The 16,743-nt window shown below is 42.1% G+C and overlaps 1 protein-coding gene across 1 annotated transcript in view; it reads right to left on the bottom strand.

Annotated features, from left to right (window-relative positions):
• LOC128981121 (guanine nucleotide-binding protein G(t) subunit alpha-3-like) overlaps positions 1–16,743 on the bottom strand; it is a 91,518-nt gene that overhangs the window by 29,605 nt on the left and 45,170 nt on the right. Inside the window, exon 8 of the mRNA XM_054399777.1 lies at positions 9,342–9,421. Coding sequence (XP_054255752.1) covers positions 9,342–9,421 — 80 coding nt within the window. The remainder of the gene's footprint in view (positions 1–9,341; positions 9,422–16,743) is intronic.

The following is a 16,743-nucleotide window of genomic DNA, read 5'->3' as shown; positions in this document are numbered from 1 at the left end:
GTATTACCCAAGCTTTCTTGCATCTGCTGTCACACTGGAATCACTTCCTCCAAACCCAAGCTAGGTGTGTTCCCTTGAGTAGAAAATCAGGTAGACGTGCTAGGAGACCTGCATGGCTGAGCAAGGAGCTCCTGAAGGAAATCTCAGGGAAGAAAGAAACTTACTATTCATGGAAGAAGGGATTTGTCACTTGGGAGAACTAGAGAAGTTGTCAGGGCATGTAGGAAGGTGACAAGGAAGGCCAAAGCCCTCTTGGAACTGAAACTGGCAAAGGAAGTAAAAGAGAACAAGAAGGGCTTCTTCAAATATATCAGTAGGAAAAGGAAGAATAGGGAAGGTGTGGGGCCACTGCTGAATGAGGAGGCAGCCCTGATAATGGAGGATGCAGAGAAGGCAGAGTTGCTGAATGCCTTCTTTGCTTCAGTCTTTACACCTAAGACTGAACTCCCCTATGTACTCCAGACCCTGGATGAAAGCCTGGAGGAGGGATTGCTCCCCACTGGTCAGTGAAGTCTGGGTTAAGGATCAGTTGCACAAATTGAATATTCACAAGTCCATGGGCCCTGATAAGGTGCACCCAAGAGTCCTGAGAAAGCTGGCTGATGTTTTTGTTCTGCCAATCTCCATAATTTTTACCAAATCACGGCAGATGGGACAGGTGCCTAAGGACTGGAGGAAAGCCAATGTCACTCCAGTCTTCAAAAAGGGCAAGAAAGAAGTTCCAGGGAACTATCGACCAGTCAGCCTCACCTCCATCCCTGGAAAAACGATGGAACAGCTCCTTCTGGAGGGCATCTCAAGGCACTTGGAAGAGAAGAAGGTCAGGAGTAGTCAGCATGGATTTACCAAGGGGAAATCATCTTGACTAATCTGATAGCATTCTATAATGCCATAACTGAACAAGTAGATGCAGGGAGACCAGTGGATGTAGTCTACCTTGACCTTAGCAAGGCCTTTGCCACTGTCTCCCATGACATTCTAGTGAGTAAGCTCAGGAAGTGTGGGATGGAGGAGCAGACAGTGAGGTGGATTTGGAACTGGTTACAAGACAGAGTTCAAAGAGTGGTGATCAATGGTGCCAGGTCAAGTTGGAGAGCTGTAACTAGTGGAGGCCCCCAGAGATCAGTGCTGGGTCTGGTCCTGTTCAACATCTCCATCAATGACATTGATGAGGGCACAGAGAGTCTGCTCAGCAAGTTTGCTGATGATACCAAATTGGGAGGCTTGGCTGATACCCCTGAAGGCTGTGGAGCCATTCAGCGAGACTTGGACAGACTGGAGAGCTGGGCACAGAGGAACCTGATGAGGTTCAACAAGGATAAGTGCAGAGTCCTGTATCTGGGGACAGATAATAAACTACACCAGTACAGGCTGGGAGGTGATCTACTGGAAAGCAGCCCCATGGAGAGAAACCTAGGAGTCCTGGTAGATAACAAGTTATCCATGGGACAGCAGTGTGCTCTTGTGGCCAAAAAGGCCAGTGGGATCCTGGGGTGTATTAAGAAGAGTGTGTCCAGCAGATTGAGGGAAGTTCTCCTCCCCCTCTACTCTGCCCTGGTGAGACCTCATCTTGAATACTGCATTCAGTTTTGGGCTCCTCAGTTTAGGAGGGACAAGGACCTGCAGGAGAGGGTCCAGCAGAGGCCCACAAGGATGATTAGGGGACTGGAGCACATGCCTTATGAGGAGAGGCTGAGGGACATGGGGCTTTTTAGTCTGGAGAGGAGAAGACTTAGAGGGGATTTGATAAATGTTTGTGTCTGAGGGCTGAGTGTCAAGAGGGAGGGGACAGGCTCTTCTCACTTGCTCCCTGTGATAGGACAAGGAGCAATGGATGTAAGCTGCAGCACAGGAGGTTCCAACTCAACAGAAGGGGCAACTTCTTTACTGTAAGGATCACAGACCACTGTAACAGGCTCCCCCAGAGAGGTTGTTGGAGCCTCCTTCTCTGGAGACTTTCAAGGCCCATCTGGATGTGTTCCTCTGTGACCTGAGCTAGATTGTATGGTCCTGCTCTGGCAGGGGGGTTGGACTCAATGATCTATTTGGGTCCTTTCCAACCCCTGACATCCTGTGATCCTGTGAAGCACAGATTTCAGCAAAATCATTGCTTGGGTTAGGTGAGCAGGATGGAGCTGAAGGGTAAATATTTTCAGCCTCATCTTAACCAACCTGACAGCTGCCTTGGTGCCTTTTCTCATTTAGATTAAAGATACTGAATTATGGTAATGAAGTCTCATGTGCTAAAATCTATATATTTTAAAATGAGAAAATGGATCATCATCATGATGAGACTCCCATGATACTTTTGTTGGTTTGGATAATATTTGGCAAAGTTACTAAAACATGTAGCAATCTTGTAAGGACAAGTTAGCCAAGACAACTGAAAACAGCAGTGATTTTAGCACTCAGGGTCTGTGTCATATGGTGATTTCTGAAAACATCCTCAAGCTTGCTGTGCTTCAGCTGGCTCTGGAGCTGGACATCAGCCTTGTTTATCCCCTTAGTCCTTCTGCAAGACTGGACTAGATCACTGTGGTGCAGCTCTTGATGCATGTCACTGCACTGCTTTGGTGGCCTCTGTGCACAGCCCTCTAGAGTAGTGAGACTATCCTAAACAGGACAAATATGCCCATATTCGAAGTTTTAGTGGAATTCAAAAGCTTCAGTTGGAGCTTTTAGTCAGGATTTTTTCTTCTTAGTAAAAGAACAAAACCTCTCATTTCTTCTCTAAATCCATCTGTGCAGCTCTGTTTCTGTTAGTGGGTCTAGGCTGCTCTGTGCCACCCCTAGGTGCAGTTTGTATAAGAGCCTGAAAAATAATATGCTGTTTACTAGACAGAGCCTCTAGCTGGGTTTGAAACTACTTATCTGTCCAATTTTCTTTACAAATACTTTGAGTATGCATATTGTTTTTCAACGCTAACATTGCTGAATTGTGTGTGAGTAAACTATCCTGCAGCAGGCTGTAATAACTTTTATTATTAAAATATGGTTGTGCATTTGACTGTACTAAAAAATGGTTCAGTATTTCCATTAGTGACTATCATTACATTTGTCAATGTGAATCATAGAATCATGGAACGGTTTGGATTGGAAGGGACCTCCAAAGGTCATCCAGTCTAAATCCCTACAGTCAGCAGGGACATCCACCACTAGATGAAGTTGGTCAGAGCCTTGTTGAGCCTGACCTTGAAGATCTCCAGGGATGGGGCCTCAACTACCTCCCTGGGCAACCTGTTCCAGTGTTCCAGCAGCCTCATGGTGCAGAATTTGTTCCTAACATCCACTCTAAATTTGCTCTTCTTTGATTTCAAACGGTTGCCCCTCATCCTATCACTGCAGGCCTTTAGAAACTGCAGCCTTCTTATAGGCCCCATTCAGGTACTGGAAGGCTGCTATTAGGTCTGCCTGAAGCCTTCTCTTCTCCAGGCTGAACAACTCCAGCTCTCACAGCCTGTCCTCATAGCAGAGGTGTTCCAGTCCCATGATCATTTTCATGGCCCTCCACTGGACCTCCTCCATCAGGTCCATGGCCTTCCTGTGTTGAGGGCTCCAGAGCTGTACACATCTTTTGATGCAGTAGATAATTATATTCATAATATGTAAGTTACAGGGGTTATTAAAAAAGGCAACAAACAGAACAGTTCTTGCAAGCCCATATAGAACTATGTGAGACCCTGCATGCTTGATGGATCAGGCCATTAACCTGTATTACTCAGAAGGCAGCTGTTGATTAGATTTCACTGATGACTGTTACTGAAGTGTCCTGACATAAACTTGAGATTCCTTGTGTTGGCCTTTGCTAAGTGTCTCTGTTTAAAGGTCAGGCCCACACATGGTTTGGTTGTTTTTTTAAAAAATTCAGATTGCTGATAACAAAACCCAGTGTTATGTCCCTGATATATTTTACCTTGTCTCTCCTTCACTTTTTTCTCTTACCTTGTATATTTGAGTTCCTTGCTTCTAACAGTTAAATGTATAGCCTGCAGTGGAAACAGTTCTGTTTGTAATAGAATTAGTAACCAGATATGTCAGCTAGATAAACTTATCTAATATAAGTCCCACTTTATTAAGCATTCAGGGAAGTAGTTGCTGGATCCTGCACAGATCTTGGATGAGATCTTATCCCAAGATGTTTGTGTACTACCCTGATGATCCAAGAACTTGTTCAGAGCAAACATGCCATCCAGGAAGTGAAGGGAGAGCAGCATATTCTTGCCAAGCCTCAAATATTTGCCCTGAGACAACCCTAGCACAGGCAGCAAATGGGCCAGGCACTGAAAAGCTGCCATTCAGGCACCCGGATTATGGGACTGTCATGCATCTTTCAGATGTGGCTGCAAATATTCTTTTTCTTACTGGGGCAATGACTTGAGGGTAAATTTAATCATCATTTCTTAAAAGCCTCTTTTCTTAACTTTTGCAGCTAAATGATTTTCAAGGACGTTTTTAAAAGTAACTTAAATGTTTCATGGCCAAGGAAGCACAATGAATCTGGTGGAGTAAAGATGCCTGGTCCAAAGTATGCAACTCCAAGCATCCCAGGAGGAGCCATGAAAGGCTTCCTGATCTGTGGCTTGTCTGTTAAATATTGAGATCAGCTCTTGGTAGATACGTCAGTGCTCTGAGCTAAGCCATGTCTGTATGCAGGTCAGAAATCTCTTTCCTGTACCCACATGTCCGTTTGTGGGTGGTGTGTTTGTTAACATCAGCACAGCAAGCATAAATGCAGCTTGCACGGAAATTTGATAACCCTGATAAAATTATTCAGCACAGAAGATAAACAGCAGGGCTAAATGGATTAGTTCCATCTACCATTTTATTTTCTTCTGACTGTGAAAAATATGGCTAGAAGGGAAAGAAAACTCCACAGAATACTGAACGTGCAGCCATAGCAACACATTTTGATCAAAAGATGAACAATTTTTATTAGAAAATGCCACGTAATGCTCTGAGAGTTAAGAGGCAGCCCATACCCATGGTTCTGATAAGGGTTGAAATCCTCCCAAACATGCTTCCAACTCCTGGCGTCTAGCTCCTCTGCACTGAGAGAGGTCTGACCCTCCTGGCCTCAGAAACGCAAGTGGTCCAAACTGCTGTTTCCACAAAGCACCACACCAGCTCTTCTGAATGTGAAGAGTAAGACCTATTATTGTATTTTAATGGAAAGCAGTCACTCTTAAAATAGAAAGAACTTGGTTTATTTAAAGAGCAGATTTTCTATTGATTTTGATAGGCAGGAATCTTAGTTACCCTGGATACTGAACAGCCAGTGAAGCTTTGTAGGAGTGAAGATGCTGATGCTGCAATTTAGATCACGTTCCAAAGAGGCAAATTGCAAAATGCCTATCAACACTCCTGTGCTATCCTATCTTTGATGATTTCTTTGCAGCGCTTTTAATGGGTGTGTGCTGGTGAACAGCATAGTGCCATCTCTTTCAGCAAAAGGAGTTTGTTTTTCAGTAGATGAAATGGGTCAAGAACTGTCTGGAGGGCCAAGCCCAGAGAGTGGTGGTGAATGGTGCCACATCCAGTTGGTGGCCAGTCACTAGTGGTGTCCCCCAGGGATCAGTGCTGGGTCCCATCCTGTTCGATATCTTTATGGATGATCTGGATGAGGGGATTCAGTCCATCATCAGTAAATTTGCAGATGACACCAAGTTAGGAGCCGGTGTTGATCTGTTGAAGGGTAGGAGGGCTCTGCAGAGGGACCTGTACATGCTCGATGAGTGGGCAGAGGCCAATGGGATGAAAATTAACAAGGCTAAGTGCAGGGTTCTACACTTTGGCCACCACAACCCCATGCAGCACTACAGGCTGGGGACAGAGTGGCTGGAGAGCAGCCAGGAAGAGAGGGACCTGGGAGTGCTGGTCGATAGTAGGCTGAATATGAGCCAGCAGTGTGCCCAGGAGTCCAGGAGAGCCAAAGGCATCCTGGAGTGTATCAGGAATAGTGTAGCCAGCAGGACAAGGGAGGTTATTCTTCCGCTATACTCAGCACTGGTCAGGCCACACCTTGAGTACTGTGTCCAGTTCTGGGCTCCTCAATTCAAGAGAGATGTTGAGGTACTGGAACGTGTCCAGAGAAGGGCAACGAAGCTGGTGAGGGGTCTGGAACACAAACCCTATGAGGAGAGGCTGAGGGAGCTGGGGTTGATCCTGGTGAAGAGGAGGCTCAGGGGTGACATCATTGCTGTCTACAACTGCCTGAAGGGAGGTTGTAGCCAGGTAGGAGTTGGTCTCTTCTCCCAGGCAACCAGCAACAGAGCAAGGGGACACAGTCTCAAGTTGTGCCAGAGGAGGCTGGATATTAGGAGGAAGTTCTTCACAGAGAGAGTGATTGGTCATTGGAATGGGCTGCCCAGGGAGGTGGTGGAGTCGCCATCACTGGAGACGTTCAAGAGGAGACTGGATGAGGCACTTAGTGCCATGGTCTGGTTGATTGCTTAGGGATGGGTGATAGGTTGGACTGGATGATCTTGGAGGTTTCTTCCAACCTGGTTAATTCTATGATTCTGTGATTCTAGAGGAGTTATTCAGTAAAGCATGTTTTGAATGTAAAACACATAATAACCAGATTTCACTTTATTATTGTATAATACTAGATTTTTTTTTCTTGAACTGGGGTAAAATTAACCATCTATGAGTATAATTTCATTTAATCTAGTAGATTAAATAGTAGACAAAATATCAGGTGCCAAATCCTGTTTGGACCTACAACTTGCAAAGTCTCAGTCATGATGCTGTATTTCAGAGTAGATTTTGGCTGAGACATTATGGGGGTTTTAGTAAGGAGAGATAAGTTTCTGGTTATTGTTTGTTGTTAAAAGAATCTCAAGGTGGAATTCTACAGTGAAAAGCAGATTAATCAAGTAAAAAAATTTCCTACTGCTGTGCAAAGGATTTACTGATTTATTCAGCCCTCCTCTTGCTCCCGTGACACATGAAGTAAATTGCAGGATACAATAACCCTATTAAGAAATAAAAGATATAGGGGATGGTGCCTTTAAGTAAAGGATGCTTTACTACCTTAATAAGAGCCAGGGGGTGATGCTTCTGCCTTGAGTGCTCCTTTTGTTCTTTGATGTCTCCTATCTATTTATAAAGTGCTCTGAGCATGCAAGGATGAAGCACCATATATAAAGTGCCAGGAATTTGTCTGTATTAAAAGAAGCCAAGACAATTTATGTTTTAAAAAGAGGGGGAAAGAATTCAGCAGAGAAATCAGTTTGCCACGTTTTGTTGTTAAGATCTGAGAAAAATTTCTGACGAAGCTGACACATTTTTCCATTACAATGTAAATCACACACACATAGCTTCAGAAAGCTTTATCTGGTTTTCTTCTCAGTAAATGAACAATAAAAAATCCCAGAAAGTTGAAGTGGATGCAGAGTTCTAGGCTGTAATTACCATCTAATTCAGGCAAACTGCAATTATCATAAATAACAAGTTGAAGTAGCACTGCCCTGTGGAGACAAAGTACTGAAACCAATCTCTGTTTTAAGGGAAACCTGCTATGCCAAGGTGGAATATAAAATTCTGAAAAAAACCCCAAAACATAAAAAAATATTTGGCCTGCACAGCAGGCTTTATTTTATTAAGCATGTTGGAAGTGGTACACCTACAAACGTCTAAAGTAATGGTTCTTTTAGTTCGTATTATGGATTTTTAATTTTTAGAAGTCAATCAAAAGTCTGGAAGAAAATTCCAGAATCGATCCTATGCTGCATGACTTTTCAGTGTTATTTTTAGGCTTTTGTTTTGTATTTCTAGACTATACCTACTAAACTTAGAGTACCTGATTCCTCTTTGGCTTATGAATTCTAGGAGAGCTGACAGGAGACCTGCTTTGGCTGAGCTTCTTTCTGATCTGCTAAGTGTCACTGAATTTGGGAGGCCAGATGCTCTCTGCTGGGTGCAGCAAGTCCTCATATGGGGTCTCACACTGAAAACCATCCCACCGTGGACTGTGCAACATGGGGCATCTGCCTATCCAAGTGTGCCACACACCTCATCCTTTCCTGTTCATAGTATTCACTGATGGCAGGCAGGAGAATTTGGGCAGTCCAGCTGTAAAGGACTTCAAATACCTGGGCTACACAGTCCCAATGACCAAAGCTGCCAAGTGGATCCTTAACTGCTGTGCTGAATTACAAGCAAGTTCCACCATCACTGTCATTTGTATACCTAGATCAATGAGACTGTCATGCCACCTGTCATGTTGAGTTGAGTAAAAATGACACCCTTTTTTCTTGTGTCTTGTAGCTAAGAGCTTTTCCAGTTCTTTTATACTTCTCATTTTGTGAGTTATTTGAGAGTGGCTGCTTCTAAGAAATCCTGTTAGCTAATTGTCTGCTGAAAAGCAAGAGAGGAAAAAAACCACCTGAAAAATATTGAAGTCAATAAAACCAAAACGTTGTGTTGCTATTCTTTGTACCTAAAATATTGAGCCTTGATTAGCTATTAACTATTACACTGAATAGCAGAAAACAGCTAATCATTGGACGTGGTGCTCGTTTATTCTTGCCTAACTAGGGGCTTTGTGGGAGCACAGCACTTGTTTCATACATGGCAGATATCCGATATGCTGTCTGTCCTGTAGAGCTTATGAGCATTAACAATTGAAAGCCTTACAATAAATGTGCTGCCTAAAATGTCAAACACACACACACACAAAAAAAAAAGGGTGTGTGTGTGGGGGGGTGTGTGTGCAAAAATAAGATACAGGAGAAATGGATGCATTTGTACCTAAAGCTCTCAGGGAACCAGATAACCTAGGTTCAATTCTGATTCTACTAACAGCTTTTTTATGTGATCTTGAGCAAATATTCTCCCTCCATTTTCTTTTCCGTAAAACTGAAACCGTGCTTTGCTGAAAGGAAGGGGAAGGAGACTGGTTTTGGCCTTATTTCAGCAGAAATTGCCTCATATGGACAGTGGAAATACGAATTCAATTCTTCTGGGAAAATAAATTATAATGTATTCTCCCTGAACTAGTCATAAAAGAGAGAGTGCTTACATTTTCCCCCTTTTATTATGTATCTCTTATCTGTGTAAAATAGGCTGTATTCAAAACTAACTGCCTATATCCCCCTCAACCCATGCACACAAATGACAGCATGTATTTGACCTAAGAAGTAAGCATTCTACTCCATTTTTTCTCTCCCCATTAAACTATAAGAATCACCTTTGGCAAATGATTTGTTGTAAATTTTCAGAAACAATAGCAGAAACTTGCACCATAGATTTCTGTGGTTTGGATCTGAACAAAGTCTTACAACATTTCAACAGCAGCTATAAAACAAATCGAGAAGGTGAAGGTGTGTATCTCTTGTTACCAAGAAGACTTTTTCTAGCCCTTTCCAGGCTGATAGCACTTTTAAACAGTTATATGGCCTAGGACGAACATCATAACTGCCTGCAAGTGAAAAAATTACCGTAGTTGGCATCAAAAAGCCTCAGTGGATGTGTTACATTTGAAATCAGTTATTTAGTTTAATGCTGAACTGAAATCACGTGTTCTGCTGTGAAGAACTGCTTCTGTTCCACTGTTTACATACCATGAACAAATGTTTAAATCACTCCTTCCTCTGAGCAAAGCTCCAAAGGAAAAGCTAGGCTACTCTTCACACAAAGCAGGCAAGATCTGGTGCTGTATGCTGGCTCCTCAGGGCTCCCAAGAAGCTGAGCTCTGGCCTGGTTCATGTCCTGCTGCAGTCAGAAGGTTTTGTGCCTTCATTCTTGAACACTGTGCAGATGTTGTCGATCCTTTGCAAACCAACAGAACACATAGGGTTGGCTTGGAGACTTTCATGGCAAATGTGCATTTCCACATAAAAAACAGGGACACAAATTCTTCAGCAGATTGTTTTGGATTTCTCCATATGGTGAGAGCTGTGACCTCCTTCCTGCAAATGTATTTCAGAATCACTGAGAATTTGACCTGCAAACAAAAAAAATTGCCTACAAGCAGAAATGAATTTATGATAAAACAAAACTAGGACTCTGGTAACGTCTGGAAAAAATGGCACAAGATTATGGCATTAACTAATATTGCACACATATAAACAAGTTGATTTAAACTTTTTTGGAGGGGGGGGTTGTCTTTACCTTATTTCTGCCACTTCCTAATTTTACAGTATTCAACTTGGCATCTTCAGTTGTGTCCTTAGCACTCTTCATGAGTCACATGTGAGGTATCTGGGCAGCATATGCTCTCTGAATGAACAGGTTTTTAAAACACGATTATTCATAGTTTTATGAGCAAAACCCCCTTCTCAAACATCAGTATGTACAGAAATCACAGTCGTCTGAGTGTCCACAGGAAAGGAGCTGCAATGGTATGAATTAGAGAAATCACACTTTACCTTGTCTTCCATAAGCACATTCATTCTATTTGCAGCTTCTTATTTGTGAACCTGATGCCTGTCTAAATAGCTGATAATTCAGGGAAAGAATGTTGTCCTCTTTTCAGAATAATCATAGAATAATAGGATGATTTGGCCTGGAAGGGACCTCCAAAGCTCATCTAGTCCAATCCTCCTGCAGTCAGAAGGGACATCCTCCACTAGAGCAGGTTGCTCAGAGTCTTGTCAAGCCTCACCTTGAATATCTCCATGGTTGGGGCCTCAACTACCCTCAACTATGTGTCATTGCAATAAAACTTCAGTCCATTTACAAAATAATAAATAGCCTCTTTCTTTCCAAGAATTCCAGCATTTCAATGTAGCCCAGTAATTTTTAGCATTATGAACTGATGCGATATGGGGTTAAAGCTGAACTGAAAGGCCTTTATCCTAGGAAAATGCAGCAGGCACAGGTCAGATTCTTTTCTTTCCTGATACAGTTTTTTCTTCCTTTCACATTTAAGCATCAAGCCCTGAGGAATACTTAAGGTAATATGCATTCTGAATTGCACACAGTATGCTGACCTATTTTTAAATACAGTCTGTTTATTTTTTACTATACAAATCCCTTGATTTTTTTCATGCAAAGTTTGCATCCTGGCCAAGGATAGATTTACAAGTAATTCTGCCAAGGTCTGCCTTATTAATTTCACACAGAATCAGAGAATCACAGAATCAACCAGGCTGGAAAAGACCTCCAACCTATTACCTAATACCTAACACCTCATGACAACTAAACCATGGCTCTAAGTGCCAAATCCAATCTTTTTTTGAATACCTCCAGGGATGGTGACTCCACCACCTCCCTGGGCAGCCCATTCCACTGGCCAGTTACTCTTTCTATGAAGAACTTTTTCCTCACCTCAAGCCTAAACTTCCCTTAGCTCAGCTTGAGACTGTGTCCTCTTATTCTGCCACTGATGCCTGGGAGAAGAGACCAACCCCCACATGTCTACAACCTCTTTTCAGGTAGACGTAGAGAGCAATAAGGTCTCCCCACACCACATCATCTTATTGACCTCATTTACCTCTTAAGAAGCCAACACCTGAAGCAAAGGAGATTTGGTTTTAAAGTAGTTGTTTTTCTTTTGAATATTTAAAGCTATTGAATAAACAGGTCCTTCTGTAAAAAGACACTGTTTGGTACACAGAAAGCATCGTACCACACTGGAACAGCAAGCAGGCAACCTTTGACAAAAGCATGAAAAGAAAACAGATTATGTTAGCTACAGACATTCATGTTACTACACTTTGCTTTCACTGCTCACAAAGGAAAAAAAATATAAAGCAGCAAGCCTCCTTCCCTCCTTCTCTTTCTTCCCTCTCTTTCCTGTTCTTTCTCTCTTCTTTCTTCATCTCTCTTCTCTCCATCTCTTTTTTACCTTTCCCCCTTTCAGTCCCTTTCTCATTTTGATTTGTCTTCTGAGTTTCTCGGTCTTCCTCTGTGTTCATGAGAGCCATGGCATTTTCATTACGAAAAAAGAAAAATGAAGGCACAAGCAGTGGGGCTACAAAGCTCTAGTGAAACAGTTTGTCCAATTTAAGGGACAAATGCAGCACTGCAAATTGGTGTGACTCCAGTGAATCAAACTTATACCCATGGTTGTCATTAGTTCAATCAGAATGAAATTGTGTGATGTTTTCAACAAGGTCCTTGACAGCACACGAAAAATATAGAATTTGGTCACAAAAACTATACACTGCAAAACAACTCACTTCTGGTAGAAAAGTCAAGTCACTTGCTCTTTATTATTATTTTATTTACATTTTTTACTTGCCTGGAGTATTAATATGGCTGAATTATTGTTCCACATTCATGATTTCAGTTCATGACTGTTGCTATTTCTGGTGCTTGGTATCTAATGCTTAGACACCTTTTGTGGTTGAAATCTTACAAGTATTCACTGCTTGCCTGCAACCAATAATTGTGAGAAACACTGACTCAAGGATTCTGTATTTCTACTTGCTCTGTATGTAATTTCACTTTCATTTTAGAGAGTTTAGTCTAACATAAGTTGGTGGCATGCACCTGTAATAAAATACGCATTGGCCACCTCCATACCCATCAGAAGGCTATGGGAATAATGTGAAAGCAAATCTTCTGTGACTAAAAGAAATCATGGGAAATAGCAGGTTTTGTAACTGAGGATGACTGTATACTCTGTCCTGCCAAAACCCTCAGGCATGGAGTTCACTTCGTGGGAATTTTTGGATATCTGTTGGCTTTAGGCTTAAAGAGGTGGATGGAAAGACTTTGGCCACAATCAACATTCACAAAGTCTTTGACATCATGAACTCCTGGGCCTTCACAGTCTCATCTTTACAGCAGTCGTCTTCCGGCAGTTCTTCTGTTCCATGCACATGTTCTGCAGAAGTTCTTTCTGCTTAACACTTGCTTGTATAGCAGTAAATTAGAATCATAGAACGATTTGGGTTGGAAGGGACCCTAAAAAACATTTTGTTCCAACCCCCCGGCCATGGGACGGGGACAGCCTCTACTAGACCAGCTTCATCCAACCTGGTTTAGGGGCATCCACAACCTCCCTGGACAATCTGTTACAGTGTCTCACCACCTCCACATTGAATAACTTGTTCCTTACATCTAATCTAAATCTACCCTCTTTCAGGTTAAAGCCATTAGTCCTTGTCCTGTCACTACAAATCCTTTTAAAAGTCCATCTCTTCATTTCCTTCCCCTTCAGGTGCTGGAAGGCTGCTAGAAGGCCTCCTTGGATTCTTCTCCAGTCTGAACAACCACAACCCTCTCAGTGTGTCTTCGTAGTAAGACCGTTTTCAATTTCTGACCCTTTATGTGTGGTCTCCTAATGCCCATCCATTATGTAAGCCTAATTTACTGGCTAAACCACAAGCTCTCCATGAGCCAGTATCCAGTTCCACACAGTGGAACAGTGGATGGATGTTTATTACTGCAGTGATGATCTATCTTTAAGGTTCTTCCACATTAAGCTCAGTACAACATAGGGTCTTATACTGAAGCTCAGCTTTATCGCCTTTTGCATTTCTTCTAACCATTACTTCTGTTAAAGGAGAGAAGAAAGTGATGAGACCATCTGTATGAGAGTATTTAGGAAAACATCTCTGGGGATGTCATTATTGCTTTGAGATTAAAAAGAAAACACATAAACCAGAACTGGAACAAGGAAACAAGAATGTTTCCTGTTTGTACTGAGATTTCATTCCTTAGGTCTCACAATCTCCACTTTCAGGGACCACCAATGGTGAACTTTTTAGTGATATAATGAATTTACTGCATTTTAAGAGCATTTCCAGAAGCTGAAAAGCTTCCTGTGTTTTGTTTGATTGTTTCTTGTACTATAAGAGCTCTTTTTATGTTGTTGGTTTTTTTTTCCTTTTGATTTTTGACCCAGTGGTGATTATTCTAGTAGATTAGTGCCTCTAAGAAGATATGACACTGTTAATTCTGCAGTAAATGATATTAAAAGGCAAGATTAATAATAATAATAATAAGAAGAAGAAGATAATGATAATCTATTAATTATTTATTCCAAAAGCATAAAACTCTAAATTAAATTTTATTTGGAAGTGTTTCTGCTACTGTTGCTAATACTGAACACACAATGAGCTAGAATATTCTGTCAATGCAGTGCATGGGAAGTGAAGCAGAAGTATAAAATGTTTATGTCTCTGAGCTGTGACCTGGCACTGTAGGTTAAAAATAAAGCATTATGTTTGAAGGCTGGTAACTTAAACCCAGATCTTTCTGCAGAGACATCCTTGTCCACAGTGTCCAGTTTTCAGCACATTTTTTGATGCTTGCCTTAAAAATGTAAACACAAAGGTTAAAGTGGACATGAGTCAGTGTGAGTGTGGGCTCTTGCCTTTTCAGATGTTTTCTGAACAGGCAAATGTATCAGCAAAATCCTACAGCTTTGATTTTGTTAGCTTTTTAAGTAAATAGCAGCTAGTGGGGTGGCTATCAAGAGGATGGAGACTCCCTTTTAACAAGGAGTCCCATAGAAAAGACAAGAGTCTAGTTGAGAGGCATCCTTGCCCATGGTGGGGAGGTTGGAGTAGTTGATCTCTGACGTCTCTTCCAACCTAAGCCATTATAGGATTCTATGAGTTGGTCTTTGTCAATGCAAAGGGAGTTAAGACATGATCCAAGGAACCAAGACTTAATAGCACTTCAGTATTTCAAAGGCACCTGTTGCCATTTTCAAATTAATGGAGTCCAGGTTCTTAAAGATTAAGATATTCTCAGTATTTTCCAGACTGCAGTTTAAAGATTAAGTCTTATTGTGACTTCTAAAAAAGTATAGGTAACACATTCTTCACACACACACACACCTGGACTCTTATGGAAGATGCCAGTTTCTGAGCTCACTTATAATATAGTTGTGTGTTTATAAAAATAGCTGTGGTACATGTGTTTGTGCTAAAGCTTGCACTTAGGCATTTACATGCACCAGTGAAGGGTGAAATTGATGTTACTGACATCATCAGCAGACTCTTGCAGCTTACCTGGGATTCAGACTTTGATTTACTAATGCCTCTGACCGATGCTGAGCCTGCTGCAGCGCATCTGTACAAATACAGACGGTTGTACACACAAAATATCTAATCCTTCACACGCTTTTTTCAGTCTCATGTGCAAATTATGTATCACACAGTGGCACAGAAAGTTAGCCAAAATTCAGTTAGTACTGGTTGCACTTCCTGGTTTTGGTACTGGGGCAACTGGGGACCTTTGCTATGGAAATGTTGCATTTAGACTTTGAAATACTGGCAGTGCTGCACACACTTTATTATGAAAGTATGTCACAGTTGTTTAATGGGAAAGGAGAAAAGTGTATCCAGTTCTGCTGTCCCCATCATAGCAAGGACACAGAGCTGCTGAACTGAGTCCAGAGGAGGGCCACAAAGATGATCCAGGGCTGAAACACCTCTGCTGTGAGGATAGGCTAAGAGAGCTGGATTCAGCCTACAGGTGAGAAGACTCCAGTGGGACCTCAGAGCTGCCTTCCAATAACTGAAGAGATCCTACAGGAAGGCTGCAGAAAGACTTTTTGTAAGGGTGTCTAGCAACAGGACAAGGGGGAATGGTTTGAAGCTGAGTGAGAGCGGTTCAGACTGGATCTTAGGAAGATCTTCAGTACAAGGATGGTGGGATTCTAAAATAGATTGGCCAGGGAAGTTGTAGATGCCTCCTCCCTGGGGATGTTCAAGGCCAGGTTGGTTGAGGCCTTGACAAGCTGAGTCTAGTTGAAAGGCATCCCTGCTCATAGCAGGCAGGTTGGAGTAGATGATCTCTGAAGTCCCTTCCAACCTAAGCCATTCTATGATTCTTTGATGATCTCAAACTCTTATGAAGAGGAATGTGATTAATATCTCCCTACTCTAATTGTCTTTGGTATGGCTGCTTACATCAGAGCTAATCACCATTGAAGCAACTGTTCAAACCAAAAGAGAGAAATAGTCAGTTTTACAGCAAGCCACCAGGTCTGCTTTATCTTTATTAGACTGCTCCAAAAGTGCCTCTTTCTCCTGTGAGCTAAACAGCCTAAATGACTCTATGCTGGGGATGCCTGCATTCAATGAGATGAATTCCACTGCCTCTGATATTTTTTTGACACATAATGAAGAGCCTTCTGACAGAACAGAGATACCAGTACCTGTCACCCACACTGCTGTGAAACATCATGAGAGGGCAGCAGAAGGAAGTGTTCACTCCCAATGCTATTTCTGGCCCCAGACTGCATGCCTCACTTGGAAAACAGCAATGGGATTTCTATCTCAGTAAGGATGGGCAGGGAGAGGGGAGAGTCAGCCAGTTTTGGATAAACAAAATTCATTTGTGTCCCTTTCAGCATCTTTCACTTTCTCCTATGTTCACTAGAAAACCACATATGCAGAGAAGTCAAGAAGAATGGAAAATGAAAATGCTGTATGAAAGTAAACTAAACATTTAAGAGAATTTGTCAGAAATGTGGTTTCCAGAGCTAAGATGCCTATCGTTGCGGTACTAAAGTATCCATGATCCATTCTGTGATTCTATGATACTGTCTCTCACTAGGTTTTCTCTCCTATTTGCTAGTTACTCATCAAGAAAACCCAGCTTCTGACTAAGAGAAACAGGTTTCCCTGAGTTATGCAGCTCACAAGCTGGTTCTAGCTTCACGTGAGCCATTACCTACTGGCTGGGCACAACCCATCCATGGCTTTTTGTGGGAAGCTGTATAATTTGTTTTGGGAGCTAGATATAAAAGACTCTGCCACTTGTAGGCAGGGATTTTCCTGGGATTTAGGTGGCCTGCTAAAAAGTACTTCTTGGGTTTGTTTTGGCCATTGTAAG

This window comes from Indicator indicator, chromosome 3, assembly GCF_027791375.1.
Source record: "Indicator indicator isolate 239-I01 chromosome 3, UM_Iind_1.1, whole genome shotgun sequence".
NCBI lineage: Eukaryota > Metazoa > Chordata > Aves > Piciformes > Indicatoridae > Indicator > Indicator indicator.
The sequence above is the reverse complement of the archived record's forward strand: the minus strand, read 5'-3'. Positions and strand labels throughout refer to the sequence as shown.